This window comes from Microtus oregoni, unplaced genomic scaffold (genome assembly GCF_018167655.1).
Source record: "Microtus oregoni isolate MIOR12 unplaced genomic scaffold, Mior012 000017F_ref0000208, whole genome shotgun sequence".
NCBI classification, from domain to species: domain Eukaryota; kingdom Metazoa; phylum Chordata; class Mammalia; order Rodentia; family Cricetidae; genus Microtus; species Microtus oregoni.
Genome location: NW_024543076.1, coordinates 20,691,114 through 20,714,309, shown reverse-complemented (window position 1 = coordinate 20,714,309; position 23,196 = coordinate 20,691,114). Strand labels below are relative to the sequence as shown.

The window sequence follows — 23,196 nt, the reverse complement described above, 5'->3', positions numbered from 1 at the left end:
CACTGAGCTATTTTTGCATTAGATAAATATTTATATGTATGTATAATATTCTAGGTATAACACATATAGTATAAGCATTGTTTTTGTTTTTAAGGCAGGGTCTCAACTGTAACCAGTGTGTAGCTTAGGTTGGCCTGGAATTTATGGCAATACTCCTGGCTCAGCTTAATCCGTGCTGAAATTGCAGGCATGAACCATCACACCTGGCCTTTGTTTTTTGACACCTTGTTTCAAAGACATGCATTTAAAGATTTGAAATACATCTTGTAAGCTCTCATCAAAAACTATCAGTGAATCTGTTTTTTTTTTAATTTTTTTTCTTTTTAGATTAAAATAGAAATCATGGTTTGCCTGCTCTTTTGCATGTGTACATGCATGCCGGGTGTCTGCAGAAGTCCTAAGAGAGTATTGGATTCCCCATGGAATTGGATTATGTATGGTTGTTTGCAGCCATAGGTGCTGGGAACCAAATGCATGTCCTCTGTGGGAGCGACAAGTGCTCTTAGCTTTGAGCCATCTCTCCAGCTCTCTTATTTGAGAGAACAAGCCAACCGATTTTTCTGTAATTCTGCACATTGTAGTGAATGGGTCTTTATCCAAGACCATTTGAAGGCACGCAGGAATGATGACATGGGATTACTATCAGGAATTAAAATGAGGCATCATATGGCTTTATATATACATTTTCCATTTATGTAGTTGTTTTAGTTTGCTTTTCTATAGCTGTGATTAAAGACAATGACCCGAAGCAACTTGGGGAGAAAAAGGTTTTATTTAGCTTACAGTTTGTGGAATCTGAGAGGAAGCCAAGGCAGGAGCCTGAATTAGAATGAAGCAGTGACCACAGAAGAATGCTGCTTTCTGACTTGTTCCCATGGCTTGTTCAACCTGGTTTCTTATACCACCAAGGGCTGTCTGCCCAAGGATGGCACTATCCACAGTGAACTGGGCCTCCCATATCATATGAACCTTTAATCAAGAAAATGCTCTACAGACTTTTCTATAGGCAATCTGGTAGAGGCATTTTCTCAAAGGAAGTTCTTCTCCCCAGATAACTAACTTGTATCAAGTTCACTAGGACAGTAAGTCTTTTTATTTTCTGAACTCTTTTATAACTGTGTGATACAATGTAACCTAAAACTTAACCACCATAATGTTTGTTGTATCTTATTAAATTTCCTGAAGATAGAAATGAAAGTTGTGGTTTTTGAAATAGTATTCGAGATCCATCTTCTATAGATATTTTTGTAAGATTAGATGGAGATTTTATCTTTAATAATTTACTATGTCTGAAACTGACCTTTTAAAAAAAATTTTATTGATTCTTTGTGAATTTCACATCATGCATTCCCATCCCACTTATCTCCACATCTCCTCAAATCTACCCTCTGCCTTTACAACCTCCCCCCAAAACAAAACCAAATTTAAAAGAAAAACTAAAACTAAAAAAAAAAAAAAACAAAAAAAACCAAAAGAAACAGAAAAAGAAGACTCTTTCATGGAAGTTTTTAATGAACATTCACAAAGTAAATTATAATGGAATGCAGCTATCCAGTAGTGTTAGAAATCTGATCCATGTAATTGCTATGTGCTTTACATTATGCTAAAATTTACTCTTTCACATTTTAAAATCAGGCAACAGCTATTCAACTTGGAATCCTTAGCACAAGTCAGCTGTGATTTTGGTAAGTTAATGTGTGCTTAATTACAAAAAAAGATGCCACTCTATTATTCTATTGCAGTGTGACGTGTAATTGGGTTACATAAAAACCTGAAGTAAGTGTTTCAGAGGCTCTCAACCTTTGGGTTCCCACCCCTTTGGGGGTCACTTATGAGAGTCCTGAACATCAAATATTTACATTATAATTCATAACTGGAAAAAATTATGAAGTAGCAATGAAATAATTTTATGGTTGGAAGTCGTCACAACTTGAGGAACTGTACTAAAGTGTCACAGCATTAGGAAGGTTGAGAACCACAGTGTATTTGGTATTCTGAAAGAGATGACATTTAAATTTTGTTAAAGGTGAGATTTATAATATGTAGAATTTAAGGTAAATCTGACTTGAAAAAACTTAAACTTTTCTGAGAGAACTATTCCTTTGGAGGTGAGGGGTGGGATGGGAAACATAAATACAAGATAAAAAATAACAGACCTTCTAGGACTCTTTTTCACCTTCCTGTTTTCTACTTCCGTTTCCCTTTGGCATTTGGTGGAGTGGTACAGGTCGGCTGTGAAGGAATTGAAGGCAGTGTTTTTATTGAAGGCCGGCTGCTTCTCCTTGCAACAGTTTTAGTGTGGTGTAATATTTGGAGTCTTGACTTTGTGTTAACTTAATTTCTAGTCTCAGCTAATTGTGTGTCTCTTATGTAACAATTCTATCTTATTGATTGAGCTCTTGTAAAGTTTAAATGCCATTATGCATGTTAAGTGTTTCTCAGTGTACATCAAATGCCTAACAGGTAGAGATTACCTGGAACATATTTTTGGTCAGATAGGTTTATTAATTTCCCAAAGCATTGTCTTGCTGATTTGGGTAAGAAATAAGGGTGATAGGACTTTATTCTGGATTGGATGCTGTTAAGAAGCAAAGGCAGTTACATGAGACACAGGAAGGAAGGTTGGGAAGGGCTCTCACTATTTAAACTGGGATTAATAGCATGAAGATAAAGATGTTGTCTGAGGCATTTGAGTGCATAGTGCTTTATTTCTGTGTTCAGACATGATTATAAAGGTTTGACTTGTCACTTTACCATAACCACAGAGTCCTCTTACTTTTGTTTTTAATAAAATTTTTTTATTTTTATTTTTTAGAATCATAGCCTAGCTGTTTCTGGTAGTTGTTAACTGTCAGATTTGTCCTTGTTTTCACAGGATGTTAGTAGTAAATACAAATTACCATTGCTGCATTATGATTTAGTGAGACTGTTTCCCGCCTGACATGCAGAGTACTTCCTGCCTCGTGTGGGGAGTTCTTGTTCTGTCACTTAGGTTCCCAGGTTTGCTTTCAGTTGTGGCAGAGTTGATCCACCTCAATTACATGAAGTCTATGTATAATCACTGTTTATAACCTTGGTGACTGCTTATTTGTCCATCATTGTTTTTATTGATCTGTTTTTACTGCTTAGTGTTTATTCTGGTTCTATGATACTTTTTCTGTTTCTTTGAATATCTAATGATGTTACATTGTGGTATATGTAGATTTTATATATTTGCTTCTAGGAATTTTTAGTGTTCATCTTGCTAACTATTTTTTGTTCTGGCTTACTGTTTAATACTTGTATTCTGATAGGTCTTTCTGAGGTTTGATTTCAGTTTTATGAGGGCTTCTACAGGTAGCTTCTAGTAGCCTAGGAAGAAGCCTAGCAAACCTTTCTGATGTATGGTGGTTTACATTTTCCTTTTCTGCTAATTAGGAACTTAACTGTCCTAACTGGTGTGTGCTTTGTAGAGTTGTTTCCATGTTCTTCTCTAGTCTAAGATGACAGTAGTGAGTAATCAGCAGCACTAAGGAGACCTGGAAATTACCACTCTTTCTTATATGTTTTCTTTGTTCTGTCACGCTTTTTTCCAATACATTTATTTTTTAATTGAGATTGGCTAACTCCTTAAGTGGACTCTGGGTAGGGGTTGGTATCCCTCGGATAGTGGCTTAGAAACGACTTGATCATGGGAAGCTGTTAGGATTAAAAAGTTCCATCTCTCTAGGACAGAATGTTTGCCATGATTCTAGTACCTGAAAACTTTATGTTGTTTCTGGTTTTTAAGATAAGAGATATAGAACATCTGCACTCTTTATTCCATTTTGCTCAAATGTAGAGGTTTTAGCAATTTTTAGAGAATAATATTTTCAGGGCCTGAGAATTGTGAAAATGAGAATTTGTCTGTTTTGTATTGCTGTGACAGAGTACATGAGACTTTATAAAGAAAAGAGGTTATTTAGATATGGTTCTAGCGACTGACAAGCTTAGATCTGACACTCCATATTATAAAGGCTCAACATGGACCTCATGGGCACCTGAAAAGAGACAAAACCTGGATAGTGAACTCTTGTTGCTGCAGATCATTGTCCCAGTAAAAATGTGTTCTATACTAGTGAGGTGTCATTCATTCTTCTTAACGACTGGGCAATTCTTCAAGCCCCTTAACTCCTAACACCACCACAGTGGAAATTAAATCTCAGTGTAAGTTTTGGCGGAACAAACCAAATCTATACTATAGCAAGGATCAAAAACATTTTATTTATTGGAGACATTATATCAAAGAGCAGTTTATTATGTAGCTATTAGCATAATCTTTCCAATTGCAGTTTTGCCAACGTAGTAGCCATTTTGCTCATTTGAATTCAAACAAGTTTTATGTTGAATATGGATGATAAATTTCGGTCTCTTATTTTCATCCTGTTTTCTCTGCCTTTGTTTAGTTTTTGCCTCATGTATTATGATGATTATCAGTGTTTTACATGTAGCAGCAATGTATATAATTCTTGGTGATCTGAATTAAACAAATTGAGTGAAAAAGGTGGCAGGAGGCGAGTTTAAGAGAATTGTTCAAAGGTTATTTGGGTTTATAAATCATTATAACAAGTTTTGATTTTATTATATAAATAGTGACATTGTATGCACTTTGACTTGAGAACAACAAGAAATAATTCAAAGGGCCAGAGAAAGGGTCCTTAAGCGGGTATTACTCTTGCAGAGGAACTGAGTTTTGTCTCCAACATTTATTCATGTCAGGCAGCTCACAGCCACTGGCATTCTAGCATTGGGGTGTCTGATGGTCTCTCTGGGTACCTACACTATGCACAGACACGTAATTAGAAGTAAAATGAAATCTTAAAGAATTTGTGTTTTAAGCAGATTTTGCAAATAGATTATAAGAAGGTGAAGCATATGTTGTGGGTTTTCTTGTGATAGGAGAGACAAGAGAAAGTGGGTTATTTCAACGTGTCTTTCTTGTAAACTTAGTAAGACTTAATAGATTAGATATTAAGATAAACCTGTAAAAAAGTTAGCCACTATTCACTGACAATTGTTTAGGCTATCATTGATAGTGTCTGTTTCCTTTTCAGGGAAGATAGCCACCTTACATGCCAAAGCAGACAGTATTAGGCAGCAATGTGTAAAGTTTCTCCACTACATTAAAGTTTTCATCTTCAGGTAGGAATACAGATGAGTGGTTTTCTTACTGCATGGATATCTGTGGGTATATTTACACAAACTTGTATATTTATTCTATCTAATGCCTTTTTAGGTGCCTGAAAATACAAGATGCTGAGAACCGCAATCTCACTCTCCATCCCTATGAAGCTTTGGAAGCTCAGCTTCCTTCAGTGTTGGTTGATGAACTTCGTGGATTACTTCTGTATATTGGACATCTAGCTGAACTTCCCAGTGTTACTCTAGGAGCATTTGTAAATCAAAACCAGATTAAGGTTTGATTAGTTTGTTTTTTAAATTATCCAACATTTTTTCTCTCCCAAGAAAAAGAGTATTATGCAAGAATAAGAATTGGTACAAGCATGGCATAAAATGAAACTCTGACCTCCTGTATTGTTAATTATGTATTTTTTACTATATATATATGTGTGCCTCACCTTAGTTTCTTCATTTATGGAATTATTTAACTTTCAGAAATTTTGGGAAGAATTAAATGATTGGCTTGTCTAAAGTGCTTAAAACACTACCCTGAATCAATAACTGTTCTCTATTTGAAAGTATAAATGCTTAGAAATTTCAAATAAAAATTAACCTCTTTGAAATTTCTGTCATTCTCATCAATAAAGTTTTGGGAAATGCCATGTCATTTATATATTACAGTAAAATTTAAGAAAACATCTTTTATTTATTTGTTTTAAGACACTGTCCTAGGAATCCTAGGCTGGCCTTAGTATGCCTTCGACTTCTGATCTTCTGCCTTTATCCCAAGTGTTGGGATTTCACACCGAAGCCATCGTGCCCAATTCATGGAGTGCTGGAAATTGAATCTGTGTGTTTATGCTGGCACAGCACACTACCAACCCTTACCCTCAAAGAAAAGTCATCATATGGAAAATCATCATATGGAATTAAATTCTTTCACATCATATCACAGCTTAATGGTAGAATATCAGATGCAGTGTTGGGTTCAATCCCTCAAGACTTAAAAGGAAAAAATTTGCCTTTTAAAACCCACATTTATGTATTCCAATATCTCAAACTTTGTTGGAATGTGTTTTAACTATGCCTCTTTTTTCCATTAGTGATAAACACTCTGAAGTTTGATTTTTTTTAAAATGGTATTAATAGCACAGTTTAACTCATAGGTAAATAGCAAATTCTGTATGTGAAAATTGGAGCATAAATGACAAATTATGATAATTTATGGTATTCTCTGAACTTTTAATCTCTCCTATTATATTTGAGTTTAATATCAATTAGTTTTTAGTGACATGATACTTGTCAAAATTTTTATTTTGGTGAACTTTAATAAATAAGAACAAGAAAATATTGACTTGATCAGAGATCAATATGTAATAATGAGTTCTAAAACAATTTATAGGTTATTATGTCTAATCTATAGAAAGGAAGTCAGTTACTACTTTTATAAATTCTGTCTTGATAAAGACACGTGGAGGGTGGTTTCCCTTTCTGGTTTCCATAAGTTGGAGTGCTTGTATTTTCTGGATATCCATCAAATGTATAAGAGAATAAACATGCATAACTTGTTCCTTAGCAGAAAGAAGGCTTTGTGTGCAAGAGCCTTTATTTTGATTTGGGCATCTTGAAAAATAGTTTATTTGAAGTCTAGAAGACTATTAAAGCAGGAGAACATCTTAAAATATAAAATATATACCAAAATACTGTCACGTAATAAAATATTCTTTTAAAAACTTAAAATTATATAATATATACCTATATTATATACAGTATGCCATCTTTCTTACATATAAAAAGCATTATTTTAGCTACTATTTCCATTAGAGATGTTATTAGATGTTTTGTATCACAGTTTCTTCTATTTCTCTTTGTTTCTTTATCATCAGTTAATTTGACTTTCCAGATAGGTGATTGGTGTGTGTGTATACAGCATAGGGGGGTGCTATATATTTTTTTTATACTATTTGTGCTGTTAAAAATACTTTGACTTTTACATTTGTGGCTACAATTCCTCTCTTTTGCTTTATGTAGGAGGCAGGGTGCTAAAGAGATGCCTCAGAGGTTAAGAGCCATGAGGCTGCTCTTTCCAGAGGACTGGGTTTGATTTCCAGGAACCGTGTGATGGCTCAGAAACTTCTGTAACTCCAGTTCCAGGGGATCTCTTTTGGTCCCTGCGGTCACTAGGCATGCACATGGTATATATATATATATATATATATATATATATATATATATATATATGCAAACAAAACACCCATACACATAATAATTAAAAAATATGTAGGGAGATAGTAAATCTGATAATAGTTTCTGCAGATGGATGTGATAACTTTAATGTGTTATATCTTTCTGTTAATTTGAAATGTTTTATTTATCTCTTTCCTTTTCCTTCTGCTTGTTATCTCTCCCTGTGCCACTATTACTCTAGCATTTTTGTGTTTGTATATTTGATAGAGAAAACCCTTCATCATTTTTTCTGAGTTCAGTGGAACTTGATAATGTCATTGTATTGTTTTACAGTGATACTCAGTGTTCACTAGTGATAACCAATACAGCATAGAGCTAAAATTTTTCGTTTGAGTTTGACAGAACTGAGTTTGAGGGCTCAATCATGGATTGAGAGAAAAAAATTCTTCCCCTTTGTCACCTTGCATTTCTTAATGAGAATGGCCATATAGTTGGCATCATGATCTGAAGTTCTCATTTTTATATTTTGTGGTTCCTTTGCACTCACTTTATTAAAGGGTATTTCTTAGCTAATTTCTGAAGCAAAAACTGCATCTTAAGATTCCTTTATAGCCTTACCACTAAATAGACACAGTGGTTGGTTGAAAGGGGTCTGTACTGTCCCAACCTATTTAGCCATCTCTATAATGTATCTGTATTAAACTAGTAAGTAAAAATGTATCCTTTCAAGGCTCTTCAGTGAAAGAATTTGTCTCTAACCATGACAAAATTTTTCCCAGTCTTTGGATGGGTAATTAGTTCTTTGGATGGGTGGAGGAGTTTTGTTATGTAGTACAAAACACCTAGTAAAGTCTAAATTTTTACTACTAATAATGTCATTCACAGCTCTTCCCGCCATCGTGGCATTTATTACATCTCTACTTGGATACCCATTGGCTGGTGCTGGAAATACTTCACATGCTGGGTGAAAAATTGAGTAAGTTTATGGTTCTGCTGTTACAATCCTAACTTTCATTGTTTTTTAAAATGAAATTAGGCAGCTGAATACCGTGGCATATAGTCTATAATCCCAGTTCTTGTGAGGCTGAGGTAAGAGAATTATGAGGCCAGCCTGGATTGAATGATGAATTCTGGGTTGGCCTGTGCTATGAAGAGAAACCCTGTCCAAAAGAAAATAATTAAATTATAAGTACTTATGCCATTTTTAAAAAGTAAATAGGTAATGTTTATCCCCCATTTTCTCCCAGAGTGTCCAACAGTCATGCCCAGATAAGTGGAAATTGCTGCATCAGTTTATTTTTCAGTCTTTGATCTGTTGGTATACATGTATTCATTTTTGTTTATGACTGGTATGGTTGTACTTTTCATTGTGGTCTTTCATTTAGCAGATTGTGTATGTGTGTTACATGTCTGTGCTGCAGTCTGTTTACACTTGTGGCGTGTATAGTGACTAGAGACAGCATCAAAAATTTCCACCTTATTCTAGGCCTCTTATTTTTGTTTTTTCAAGACAGGGTTTCTCTGTTTCCTGGCTGTCCTGGAACTCACAGAGATCCATGTGTCTCTGCCTCCTGAGTGCTGGGATTAAAGGTTTAGGCCATCACTGCCTCACTGAGACAAGGTCTCTTACTAACTGGACTTGAACTTGCCATTTTGACTAAACTGACCTGCCAGCAAGCCCTCAGGATTATAGGCCCTTGCTGGGTTATAGGCCCTTGCTGCCATGAGATGCTGGGAAACAGAACGGGATTTTTGTAGTGATGCAGCAGCTTTTTAGACATCTGTTGGGGAAAGTACATGTGGTTCAGTTATACTGAGACTTGTGTTACAGCTCTATTGCACTAATTCAGCTGTGTCTCTTTTTAACAGTAGTTCCTGGATTCTTTTATAAATGTTTCTCAGAAGACACATATGAATATACCTTTAATCTGTGTATATATTCTATAAAATATTTTCTTAGACATAGAATCAAATATTGAAGCTTTGATGCTAATTTTAGATTATGTGCCTTTTCTTCAGACTCTTGTCAGCAATATACTAATGTACTGCTGATACACGAAAAACAATGCCAGATGTCTCTTTTTCTTCCAGGGTTTTCTGGTTATCAGTTAACTTCAACATCTTTACATAATTTGATTTTCTTTTGTAAATTTTCTAACTTTCTTAGGGCACTTTATATATATGGATAGTAATCTTACATTTCAGATGTGGGTTTTTTTTTGTTTGTTTGTTTGTTTTTTGAGATGGGGTTTCACTATTTAACCCTGGCTGACCTAAACCTCAGTGTGTAGACCAGGCTATTCTGCTGTCCTGGAACTGAAAGAGATCCACCAGCCTTTGTAGTTTGGAGATTAAAATGTGCCACTACACCCAGCAAATCCTGTGTTTGTATTTTTTTTTAATCTTGCTGCTTGGCAGTTTAGGTTTCAAAGACATATATATGTCAGTAACTACTTTTAATCATGTATATATATGTCTATATATATATTTACATATATAAACAAAGTAATTTACAGATTTGTAATGATTATATTAAATATATTTAGAATAATATTCAAGTGGATACACTTTGTAGGTAAAAGTTTTGGTTATTGTTTACCTTGGTTTGCTCTGTTTTAAACAACAAAACAATTGCAAGATGTGAGCACACTGGCCTCAGTTAAAAGACTAATGTTGCAGCCTCTTTGTTTTTAGAATCTTTGTAGATGAGGACTGGTGATTTTCTTTTATTTTAAAGCTATAGAGCAGTAAGCTTTTCAAAGACGGCCTCATTAATACAAAAAAAGTTAATTAAACTGAATATCGAATTGGAAAAGACTTTTTTAGGTAATGCTTGGAACTATAAGCAGTTATTCTAAAATTTAACTTACAAAAAAATCTTAAATTGTCTTTTACTTTAGAAAGAATTGAAGAGATAAGATCATTTTTTTGTGAGAATTAACTAAATCTGAGGTTTTAAAGTAGAATTTATATTATTTTGCAGAACAAGTTGTCTATGGTCATCAGTTTATAAGTCCGACTGGTGAAAGTTTAACCAATGTCAGCCTATTTGAAGAACATTGTGAAAATCTTTTCTGCGACTTGATAAGCCTGTCACTCAACAGATATGACAAGGTAATGCTTTAAGAATTATTGATGTTTTAATGGCAACAATCCTTAATATGTGGTATAATATATAAGAATTGGAAGTGGTTTCCATGTTACAATTTTTTGTTTTCTATTTCGTTACTAGTATCTGGTAGTTAAATGGGATGAGAATGTAAATGTTTACATTTGATAAAATGTTTACATGTATATATTGATATGTGTATGTATGTTTGATATAAATGTTTACAATAGGCTGGAATTCATCTTTCAAGTTAATTTTTAAAGTGCTACATTAAAATACAATGTTAGGACATTTTAATGAGGAGTCATGCTTTAATAAGCATATGCATTATATAATGCTTGAGTTAAGTTAAGCATTTTTCAAATCTTTATCATTCTGGTAAAACACATTGTTCAAAATACATTGTTCTAGCTTTTCAAAATATTTAGTGTGTAACGTTAATTACTGTGTACAATTGTGTCTGGAACTCCATATTCCTGCCTAACTGTGGCATGAAGCATGTTTATTTTGCCTTATAACAAATGCAAATTTATTTATAAGTTTCTTTCAGGAATCTCTCCCTACCTCCTTCCCTCCTTTCTTTCCTCCCTCCCTCTCTCCCTCCCTCCCCCCGTTTGTGTGTGTACACGTGTGCGAGCGCGTGTGTGTGCATGTGTGTGTGTATGTGCATGTGTGTGTGTATGTGTGTGTGCATGTGTGTGTGTGCATGTGTATGTGTGTGTGCATGTGTATGTGTGTGTGTGCATGTTTGTGTATGTGCATGTGTGTATGTGCATGTGTGTATATGCATGTGTATGTGTGTGTGCATGTGTGTGTGTGCATGTGTGTGTGTATGTGCATGTGTGTGTGTATGTGCATGTGTGTGTGTGCATGTGTATGTGTGTGTGTACGTGTGTGTGTTTGTGTGTATGTGCATGTGTCTTAGATGGAACTGACTGAGGATCAAAACAGGTGTTGTGTAAAGAATGTTGTACTAGAAAATACTTTTGCCAGTGTTCCCTTTACTTTCTTTAGTGGCTGTTATACTGCTATGCTGATTTTAGTAGTCCTGACAGCTTTTTCCAACAAAGTCTTAAATGTGTACTGCTTAATCCATGCTTCAAAATATTTATTGTGTTTGTTCTTTTAGCTGAAAATCAGGGTTGTTGTGTTCCTTGGTTGTAACGGGAAACTTTTTTTTAAAAAAGTTAAGGAAATGACACTTTTTCTTAAACTGAGACAACATTTTAACTGTTTATAACAATTAGCTATGTGACGTGTAAGTAGCTCTTTCTTGTTGCAGGTTAGACCTTCTGAAGCATTAGTGATTAATCACTACTCATGCTCCTGTGTTAAAGAATTATGGGTTCTACTTATTCATCTTCTAGACCACAGAAGTAAATGTTCAGTTGCAGAAGTAAGTTCATATATTGAATTTCTGTATGTAGAAGAATGGCTACTCAAATCACACACAGTATTGTTTGCATAGTTGGGTATTCTCCTAGATGAGCCTGTATCATCCAGAGAACATGCATTAATAGAATGTATAAAGAAGTTTGTTATAAGAGATTGACTAGCACTGTTGTAGAAGCTTATCCTAGGATAGAGACCGCGGAGAACTGACTACACAAGTTACAGTCAGAGTCAAAAGGCTTAAAAGGTAGAGGAAGTCTTCTCTGAGAGCTCTTCTAAGTGAAACTGCAGTTCCTGACTTCACCTCAGAAAAGTATTTTTGGATGAATCAGTCAGTATAAAGCAGAGTTGGAGTTAAGAGCTTTGTTTTTGTTTTTATAATTACATCATTTCTTCCCTCAAACAAACCCTCTCATCTACTCTCTACACCCCTGGATCTTATTCAGATTCACATCCTCTTTTTATTAAGTGTTTTTTATTTGTGTGCATTGGTGATTTTCTCTGGGGAAGGCTTGTAATTTTTTCTATAGTGTTGAAGCCTCCTGTGCATTCCCTTTCATATTAGTATGTCTCTTGATGCCATTCTTGATTAGCTGTGTTTAGCAGCCATGTTGGTGACACAGCCAGATTCCTGTTTCTGTGACCCTTATCCCCACCATCCCCTTCTGAAATGATCCCTGATCCTGAGGTGCCGTAGTTTGTTGTAAATGTTATCAGATGGGACTTTGCAATTTGGCCAGTTGGGTTTTTTTGCTATGGTCTCCAATTATAAGTTTCTCTGAGGAGATTTGAGAGCTGCATGTATCTATAGGAGGAAGGACAGCTTTTTAGACTGTTGTTGGGTATTGTGCTGACTTAGGTGACAGTTGTAGTTTCGTCTTAAGATTCATGACTACACTAGCCTAGAGAAGTTGGTTAGGTTTCCAGTACCAGAAGGGATTTCCTTGAGTGGGTCTTATAAATCCAATTAGAGAGTTGTTGGTTACTGCCAAGGTATGATTGCCACTACTGCACCTTTATGGTCATTATCACCTGTTGATTGTTCATAGTTGTAATAACTGGTTGAACTATTGGTTATTTCCCTGTTAGGAACTTGCATGGAACCTTCTGGTATCATGAAAGCTAGTCCTCAGGGAGGGGGCTCCCAGGTCAGATGGACTTTGGATTATCTGCCCCCTGTGTCTCAAGATGTAGTGTTTAGTAGGGATGTACCTTTCCTCTGGGGGTCTTATGCATGCTGTCACAGTCTCTGGTGTGCTGTGGATTCAGCTTTACTGGATGCTGACAGCAGTCCTCAAGCACATTCTAGAGTAAAGGTCTTTTTTTACAATCCTCTTAATTTTTTTTTTGTGTCTTCCTATCCTGCCTCAAACCAGTTTCAGTGTGGCTTTTCATTTTTAGAAACATGTTAATGCTCAAAAATAATCAGTGTTTAGAAGATGTACTGAATAGAATATAAAAAGAATTAATTGAATCCATCTATATTTCAAATGAATTAAAACAGTATAGAGGTTAGAAAAACTAATCTAGGTATTATTAGAATATACCAATTTGTCTGTGTTCTTTTAAGGTTAAACACAATTTTATAAAGAATATAAATAACAGGGTTTCACTATTTAGCTCATGCTATCTTGGAAATTTTACTCTAATTGTCTCAGTATTCTTAATGATGGAATTATAAGTGTGAACTATCTTTTTAAATATTATTATTTAAGTGTTGGTAGTTTCAGACCTGTTTTTAGTCTGAAACTCAGAAAATCGTCAATATGTTATAGATAATATGATCTAGGTTTATCACATTGAAAAGAGGGGAAGGTAGTATAAGTCATGGGTAAATTAGAATAGAGCTAGGTATGGATGTATGTTTGTGTACATATATTTCCTATCTTTTTTACTAGGTGGACCTAGTAGTCAGTCCTAAGGAAAATGGTACAGATAGCTCTCAAAAATGACAAATTTCTAGTGAACACCAGCAAAGCTCCTTGGACAATTGGTTGGCTTTCCACTGGTCCATAAAAAAAGAAAATGAACCCGAAACATCTTAAGCCAGAAATTGTTTTCTTAAAGGGGGTGGGGGTTGATATGTTTGAAGAACACAAGAAACCAAATGAAAATCTTCCATGTATTGATAATTGATTCATGTAAGACATAGTTGAAAAAGGTTATGATCTATACAGAACCCATGCTGATACAAATAAGTAGGGAGAAGGGATTCTTTTCTGATAAATGTATATCAAGAAACATTAGAAAACTTGTGTGAGTGTTTATGCTTCAAGCAAGATTCTTCATTGGCTGCTCAGCATAGTGAACAAAAGTGAGACGAAGGACAGCAATTCCATTTTAGTATTGTTTTGATTTGTGTTTCCTGAGACAAAATCTCAATGTGGATGCCTGTGATGGTCTCCAACGTCCCTTCTTTCTACTCCAGTCTCTGGAGTATTTAGATATGTTGCCATTATTTTGAGCTTAGAAAACTAGGATATGTTTGTAGTTTTGTAAATATCTCCACATAGTACTTATCAGTTACAAAGAAGAAAATAGTAATGTTATATATGATCTAGACAATCTGGAAGATGCCTCCTTAACCACATAGTCAAAGTTAACTTGTAATAGGATAAATTAACAACATGCACCCCTCATATGATGCAGTAAAAGAATAAGAAAGTCAGAGCTGTTGCACAGAGAAACCCTATCTCTAATCCTTACTACCCCCCCCCCCCCCCCCCCCCGCCAAAGAATGTTTTTCTGGCTTTGTTTCCCCAAATGTGTATTCAAGACTAGGCTAAACCCTTTATATCAAGACTGGACTAGGCAACCCATTAGGAGGAAAAGGGTCACAGGCAAAAGGGTAAGAGACACCCTCAATCTTAGGAGTTCCACAAGAGCACCAAGCTACAAACCATAAAGTGTACGCAGAAGACCTAGGTTATACCCATGTAGGGTCTGTGTTTATCTTTTCAGTCTTTGTAAGTCCCTATGAGCCCTGCTTACTTGATTCTGTAGGTTATGTTCTCCTGGTGTCCTCTACTCCTTTGGGCTCCTACAGTTTTTACTCATCCTCTTATGCAGTATTCTTCTTACTCTACGTAATGTTTGGCTATAGGTCTCTGCATCTGCTCCTATCAGTTTATGGATGATATCCCTCTGATGACACTTGGACTAGGTACCAGTTTATAAGTGTAGCAGGATATCAGTAAGAACTAGTGCTTTCAAGTGTGCTCTTTGTTAGCACGAGACCTCCCCTGTTTCCTTAGACACTTAATGTTTTGCAGTTTCCTCCTAGCACCACTTTCACCGAGTCCCATAAGTTTGGGTGTGTTGTGAATTCATTTTTATTGAATTCTAAGAAATTTTTAATTTTCCTTTTTTCTGCCTTGGTTCAGCATTCATTCAGTAGAGAGTTGTTCAGTTTCCATGAGTTTGTAGTTGTGCAGTTTCCATGAGTTTGTTGTTTCTGTTGTTGTTAAAGTCAGTTTTAATCTGTGGTGTTCTGATAAGATGCAAGGAGTTATTTCAGTTTTCTTGTATCTGTTTAGATTTTCTTTGTAACTGAAAATATGGTTAGTTTAGAAGACTGTTCTGGGAGGTGCTGAGGCGAAGGTGTATTCAAGATTTACTAGGGTTTCCTTTACAAACGTGTGTGCCATTGTACTTGGGGTATAGATGTTAAGAACTGAAAGATCATCTTGGTGGTTCTTACTTTCGATGAATATGAAGTTCCCTTCCCTGTCACCTTTGATTAGTTTTGGGTTGAAATTCATTTTGTTAGATACTAAACTGGCTACGCCAACATGTTTCTTAGGTTCATTTGGTTGGAAAATCTTTTTCTAACTGTTTACTCTGAGGTAATGTCTCTCTTTGATGCTGAGGTGTATTTCTTGTATGCAGCATAAGGATGGATCCTGTTTTCACATCCATTCTGTTAGTCTGTGTTTTGGGGGGGACACTGGGGGAATTGAGTTTATTGAAATTAGAGATATCAATGACCAATGATTGCTAATTCCTGTTACTTTGTCGTTGTTGTTGTTCTTGTTCTTATAAGGTTCTAGTGATAGTGTGCATGCCCCTTTCGGTTTCCTGTGTTTTTGTTAGGGTTCACGAGAAGTCTCACAAAAGACTACCAGACGTGTACATTCAGTGTTTATTATCTTGAGAGTAAAGGTTCCAGCATGCTTGGACAACATATCTGATACAAAGGCAAAATGCTGCTGATGATAAGAGCACACAGGCTCTTTTTAAGCACAGCTAGGGGGAGTTTCAAGGACAGTTAGGTCATCCTATCTATGATTGGGTAAACAACTAGAAGTTACATTGGTACTTGCTTAATTGCCTAAGAATAGCAGGGCCTGACTAGGACTGTAATTCTTCCATCTTTGGGCATGATTGGACAAGTCTCAGGATCTGATTCTATTTGGTCCTTGCCTTGAGGTACTATGGGGGCTGGCTCAGGCCTTGTACATCTCTCTCTCATTGTCCTTACAGGAAACTGAGGCCCAGCTGCAAAATGGGGAAAGTTCAGACCTTTCATTTTCATGGATATAGTTAACTTTCTTGTGTTTTTCTTTTAGTATATTCTGTAGGCCTGGATTTGTGAATTTAAATTTGACTTTATCATGGAATATCTTCTTCAACTATGGTGATTGAACTTTTGCTGAGTATATTAGCCTGAGCTGGCAAGTGGTCTCTTAGAGTTGGCAGGACGCAAGTCCAGGACCTTCTGGCTTTTAGAGTCTATGTTGAAATGTTGGATATAATTTTAATAGGTCTGCCTTTATGTTACTTGGTCCTTTTCCCTTGAAGCTTTTAATATTCCTTGTTTTGTATGTTTAACGTTTTGATTATTTTACTTCTCTGGGACTTTCTTTTCAGATCTAATCTCTTTGGGGTTCTGTAAGCTTCTTGTATCTTTATAGGCATGTCCTTTATGTTAGAAAAATTTTCTTTTTGACTTTATTAAAAAATATATTTCTGTTCTTTGAGCTGAGATTCTTCTCCTTCTATTCTTATTTTATTCCCAGTAGTCTTAGATTTGGTCTTTTCATAGTGTCCCAGATTTCTTGGAAGTTTTATATCAGGAATTTTGTATATTTAACATATTCTTTGGTCTGATTTATCCATTTTTTTCTGTTGTATTTTGGCAGCACCTGAGATTCTTTCATCGTTTGTATTCTATTGGTGATGCTTGCATCTGTAGTTCCTGTTTGATTACCTAGATTTTTCCATCTCCTGTATTCTCTGTTTCAGTTTTCTTTATTGCTTCTATTCCATTTTCTTTCTATTCCATTGTCTCAAACAGTTTTATTCATTTCCTTTCATTGTTTGCCTTTTCTTGGCTTTTAAAAAGGAATTTATTAATTTCCTCCATTTTTTTTGTTTGTTTTTTCCTCTCTTTCTTTAAGGAACTTATTCCCTTCCTGTTTTAGGACCTCTATTATACTTAGAAAGATGGCTTTAAGACTGTTTTCTTGTGCTTCAGCTGTGTTATTTTGGCTGTTGTTGATTGCATTTTTTTTTTTTTTTTTTTTGGATTTTCGAGACAGGGTTTCTCCGTAGCTTTTTGGTTCCCAATTGTATTTTTATGCTGGTGTCTAGGCATCTGTGTTTGGGGTAATTATAGGTTTAGGTGCTGAGTTTGTCTTCGCTGTAGGTTTTTGGTTTTTTTTTTTTAAATTTTGATTTCTGTTTCCTTTGGTCTTCTAACCAGAGTGATCTGGGATTCTGTTGGCCTCAGGTGGAGTAGGTGTTTCTTCAGGATTTGTGGGTTAGGATATGGTGATGTGGAAGAATGCTTTTTGGGGATAGGTTGTGCATGAACTGAGGAAGTGTTGGCAGTCTGTGGACTGGAATCTTACCTTTGATGGTTCTGAGTGCCCTCGTGACCACTGGTAAAGCAGGGGACTTCCTCGTGAATTATGTTGATTAGGACAGGGGGAGTTGTTAGTAGGTTGAGCGGCTCCAATCAAGAGTTGATGGTCTGCAGGCATGGGTTGGTGGGTCTTGTCTAGGGTCCTGGGTGCTGCTGTAGCCTCTAGAAAAGTAAGGGGCTTTTTATCTGAGTTGGGGGTCCAGGAATGGTGGGCAGTTGGGGCTAGACTGGGTGTGCTCTTAGGGAGTGTTGGAGGTCTGGGATAAAGGGGCTTATCTGTGGTTCTCTAAAGTGTTATTAATCATTCCCTGTGCGGATTACCAGATGATATATTTATTTACAAGACAGATTTTCAGAACATTCTGTAGGTTATTGACAAAAGACACCTTTAAAATATAAAACACATTAAGGTTCATAATTGATGCTCTATTATGTGTGCATATTTCATTATGAACAAGAAAAACTTTAATTCAGAGGTCATTAGAGTTGTGTCTTAATTTAACTGAATTATGTTCTTTTTGTTCCTTTAGACATTTTGGAGTTGGCTGAATAAACTTCTTAAAACATTTTTTGAAAAATCAAATGATCAAAGAAGACCTTCTGCTTCTCTAACCCAGGCCAAGGATCCATTAGGCTTTAGTTGGTGGATTAGTGTTCATGTAGCATCACTGTACCAGATTGATCGCCATGGTGTATCAGATGAAATGGTGAGATTTATATTTGCTCTTTATTTTTAGTGTTTGTATACTATCAGTTAATATGTTTCTTTAAAGATAAACGTAAAGCAAATGAGTAGCAAATAAAATTTTAGGTTATTGGAAACAGATTTTTTTGTATAATGTTTCTATAAACATCTACTAATCTTGAAGATTTTTAAAGTTCACATTTTTATTGTTTGATAAATGGAAAGCAATTTGTAGAAGACTTGGTCTCTAATCTTGGCTCTGCTCTTAAGTCTTCCATGGACTTTGAGTAAATTGCTCAAATTTTTTTATCCTTTGTTTCCTCATGGAAAAATCATGGCTTTGCCTTGGTCCACAGTTTCCTTCTACTTATAAATTCTGCAAGAGTGTCAGAGGGAAAGCATATATCTATGTCTCCCTGAAATGAATCAGTTGGTTTGTGTGAAATAAAATGAAAGTTTCTTTTGGGGCTGGAAGTACAGCTCAGTGTTTAAGAAAACATACTACGCTTACAGAGGACCTGACGTTATTCCCTGCATCCACATGGCGAGGTTCACAGTTCCCTGTAACTTTAGTTTCAGAGGATCTGCTGTCTTCCTTGGGTCTGCTGCAGGCAACTGCAGTGTTGCGCAAACCCAACGTATACACTTGATTTTAAAAGGCATAATTTTTTAAAGTGTTTATTTTGCATAACATTTCTTTTGACATGCTTTTCCTTAAATCTATTTAACAAACTATCAGTTTTGCTTCAAAGAATACAGATTTTATCTATCTGTTGAATTACTGCTTAGTTGGAAGCAGTCTTTAATGGCATTACTCAATTTCTTGTGATTTAAACCATCTAATATATATATTCATGAATATATATATATTATATATATTATATATGTGTATAATTTCTTTCTCAAAAAATAACAGAATTTTACAAGCATGTCAGTTCTGTGAAATTCAGACATCTGAGGCAGGAGGATCAACACAAATTCAAGACTAGCCTATATTGCATAGTAGTAGGTGAGTGTGAGTGTTTCAACTCTGGATTTGAAAAGATATCCTGACTTATCAGGAAGCCAGTCTATACTTAGGACCACAATAGGACAGCTCATCCCTGGAGGGAAAGGTGCTCTGACTTGTCGGGAGATCAGGCTACCTGAAGTTGGGGTGCCATGGGGGGGTGGTTTCCTTGCAGGATATAGCAGTCCTGCTTCTCTCCTAGAGAACTGTTCTAGCTGAGCTCTCATCTGTTCCACTAAGGGGAAAAGTCCTAGCAGAGCTATTAGCTTCTTTTTCTGTGGCCCAAGCTATAACTTCTTCTGCTACATTCTACTAAAGGGAAACCCCTACAGAAGTGTACAATCTCCTCCTGTTCCAGTTATTTTTTCTGCTTAGCCTTGCTCAGGCCCCCAGCCCCCTAAGGGGACGTCTCAGCAAGGTTTTTCTGTTCAGTTCCCTAAGTGACATCCAAGCCAGGTTCTTCTATTCTGTGCCATTGAACCTAAGACTTTTGATTTGGGAAGGAGGAATCCAGGAGAGTGGCTGCCTCTCTCCTGGTAAAGAACAGTTCCCCCAACTGAACAGACAGAAGGGCTTATATAGGGCTTCTTAGAGGCAGAGTTTTCTCTGGGAGAAGTTTTTCTGCTCAGGGATTGCTTAGTTTAGTTAGTCAGGGCCAGAGATGGCTCTACCTTTTTAGCTTGTTGACTCTAATCTTAGGGCCAGGACATATTTCTTTACTGGCTCTAATTCTGTGACAAAGTATGTTTCTTTGACACTGGTTTCAGAGTCAGGGAGTGGTTCTTTGGTTCTGGGTTCAGGAATAGGGTGTTTCTTTCACTGGCTCTGGGTTCAAAGTTAGGGTGCTCACTTATTGGTTGGTTTTTCTTGGCTGGCCCTTTTAAACTACAATAATGAGTTCCAAGTTAGCCTTAGCAGTGCAATGAAGTCCTTCTCAAAACCCAATCTCTCAAATAAAATAGGCAGGTTTCTAGACATCAAGTCTGTATTTAGTACTAAATCCTTATTTAGTAATCCGATTTGGGGTTGTGAATCTTTATGATTATAATATTCCTTGGTTTCAACTTCTCTAGGTATAACACATCATTCTCTGAGCTTATTGTCTTAGTTTCTATTATTCTATTATTTCAACTTCTCTAGGTATAACACATCAATCTCTGAGCTTATTGTCTTAGTTTCTATTACTGTGAAGAGACACCATGACCAAAGGAAAACATTTATTTGGGTGGTTTACAGTTCAGAGGTTCAGTCCATTATCATCATGGTTGGCACCATTGCTTGCAGGCAGACATGGTACTGGAGAAGGAACTGAAAATTCTACAGCTCTGCAGGCAACAGGAAGTGAACTGCCTCACTGGGTGTAGCTTGAGCATAGGAGACCTCAAAGCCCTTCCACACTTTAACGTACTTCCTCCAAAAAGGCCACATATATTTCATCAAGGCCCAACCTACTAATAGAGTCTTTAATGAGCTTATGGGCCAGTTGCATTGAAACTACCACACTTATGAAATCTGCTTCTTGATAAAGTGGACAAGCTTGCTCTTTTGAGCATTAAACAACTTGATCTCTGAGATGTTGTCTATGGTGTCTGATTGTTGGACTGACAGTGTTGTAGCAATAAATAGGCTCCTGGAAGTCTTCTAAATATCTCCTTTATAACAAAAGTTCTTCAAGGAAATCATCAAGATGAGTTATTGCTGTAGAAAGTTCATGGCAATTTAAGCTGCCATTTTTTTCTTTTTCTTTTGAGAAATAAGAATAAACAGACACAGATGAACTGCATGTCCTTCATTCTGTCCATGAGAGTTTGCCTTCCTAATACATAACACATACTCAAATTTTAGTAGCTGGCATAATTTCTGTATGGCCCATTTATTAAGTACTTCTGTGGAATAGTATGCTAATGTTTAACATCACTTATTTATTAGAATATTATCAACATTAAGTAAATTTAAATATTGCTATAATTCTGAAGTCTCAACATAAGCGTTTTTAATTTTCTTTCTGTTCTACATTAATTCCTCTAAGAACACATTTCTTATTTTAATCAGTGCATATAAATTTAATACTTTGTCAAACTCTTCTGAGTTGTATTTGATATTATAATAAGTGTTTATAAGGATCTATATGAAATACATTGTTCTTGATTTGCATTAGGGAATATGCTTTTAGCTTATTAAACTTATTTGAACTATAGTAACACTGTAGTGAGTGCTGCTCAGTAGTAGTTAATACTTATCCTTAGATAGTCCCAGTGTTGCTCTGTCATTGCTGCTACAGTGCACTGATGGTTTATTCTTATATCTCTGGAGATTATTACTTTTATTAGTGTTGAGTCAAGAAAGCAATGTGTCTTTTAATTTTGTTCCTTTGTAGTTTTCTTTTGCCAAAATATTTTAAAATACTGTTTAAAATCTTATTTATGTGGAAGGATTTTTAAAGGAAACTGCCACATTTGAAAGTGGAAACTTTCTGTGATAAAATATTATAGTATATATTTATATATGTACATATAAAATAAAAGTTGCTTTTAGTGTGTATTCTCAGAGTTTCCAATATTTTTTTAACTTCGGTGTGACATTAGTGACTAGCTTTTCCATTACTAATAGTTTTTATTAGGTGTGGAAATGCATATTGTATTTACAATGTATTTAATAACTAAATGATTATTCACGTTTTAGTGTGCCAAAAAGTAGGAGAAAAAATGATATATCCATCTTATGGGTGAAGAAGTAGAAATATATAGTGATCAAGGGTCCCTTTATTATGTCACTGAGATAAATTTGATTTTTTTCTTTTTAAAGCAGTTCTCCAAAAGATTGACTCTTACAAGTAAATCTTTGGTAGGATAACCATGTGCTCCAGTTTGCCATAGGCAATCCATTTTATGCCAACTGACTTTAATCTTATGTCCAATTTTATTCCCCAAGTTACCTCATTGGTAAATTACATGGTCATTCTTATTGATTACTTTAAAGGCATATCGGTTGGTTCCTTCAGAAAAATTGTAAACGGATGTTAATTTGTATCTGGGATATATTTAAATCATAACTTTAAAAATTGCCTTGATGTTTTTTCCTCCTTATGATATATTGATGTTGCCAGCTATCCTGCAGGAAGAGGTTGTATAGTAGTGTGCTTTTTCCCCCTGACGAATACTGTGTGAAGGATGATAAGTAATAAAAGTTACATGGTTTTCACCAGACAAATATTATAGATAAAATAAGATGTTTTAGCTTTTAAATGTGATGTTTCAACTTCTCCCAAAGTTTGATATGAAATCTTTACATTTTAAATAAATTTTAGATATGATTATGTTTTAAGTTTCTGTAACTTTGAAAATTAGACAGTATCTTTTTATAAGCCTGTAAGAAAAATATGGTATCTTAGTTCTCATATTAGAAGCGCTAGTTTTTTATTCATTTCTGCTTAATGTTCTCTCAATCTCGATGAGAATTTGTCATTCTCTTAGAATCCCAGTCAATTTATTTTACAGCCAAACATAGTTTAAAGATGTGAATTACTTTTGGGCATTACAAGGGTCAACTGTGACACTGTATTTTCTGCCAAGAACATGGGGTTATCATCAGGCATGCTCTTTCTGGAGCATTTGAAATGACAACCTAATAAAAGCTATGAAATGTAATCTTTTTTTTTTTTTTTTTTTTTGGTTTTTCGAGACAGGGTTTCTCTGGCTTTGGAGCCTGTCCTGGAATTAGCTCTGTAGACCAGGCTGGCCTCGAACTCACAGAGATCCGCCTACCTCTGCCTCCCGAGTGCTGGGATTAAAGGCGTGTGCCACTTAAAA

At 35.6% G+C, this 23,196-nt stretch overlaps 1 protein-coding gene across 2 annotated transcripts in view; it reads left to right on the top strand.

Moving 5' to 3' along the window:
* Positions 1-23,196, top strand: part of Mms22l (MMS22 like, DNA repair protein) — a 109,798-nt gene that overhangs the window by 1,713 nt on the left and 84,889 nt on the right. For both annotated transcript variants that reach the window (XM_041667599.1, XM_041667598.1), the window contains 7 exons: positions 1,636-1,685; positions 5,073-5,160; positions 5,255-5,435; positions 8,212-8,302; positions 10,310-10,440; positions 11,718-11,831; positions 18,224-18,400. In XM_041667599.1, the coding sequence (XP_041523533.1) occupies positions 1,636-1,685; positions 5,073-5,160; positions 5,255-5,435; positions 8,212-8,302; positions 10,310-10,440; positions 11,718-11,831; positions 18,224-18,400 (832 nt within the window). The remainder of the gene's footprint in view (positions 1-1,635; positions 1,686-5,072; positions 5,161-5,254; positions 5,436-8,211; positions 8,303-10,309; positions 10,441-11,717; positions 11,832-18,223; positions 18,401-23,196) is intronic.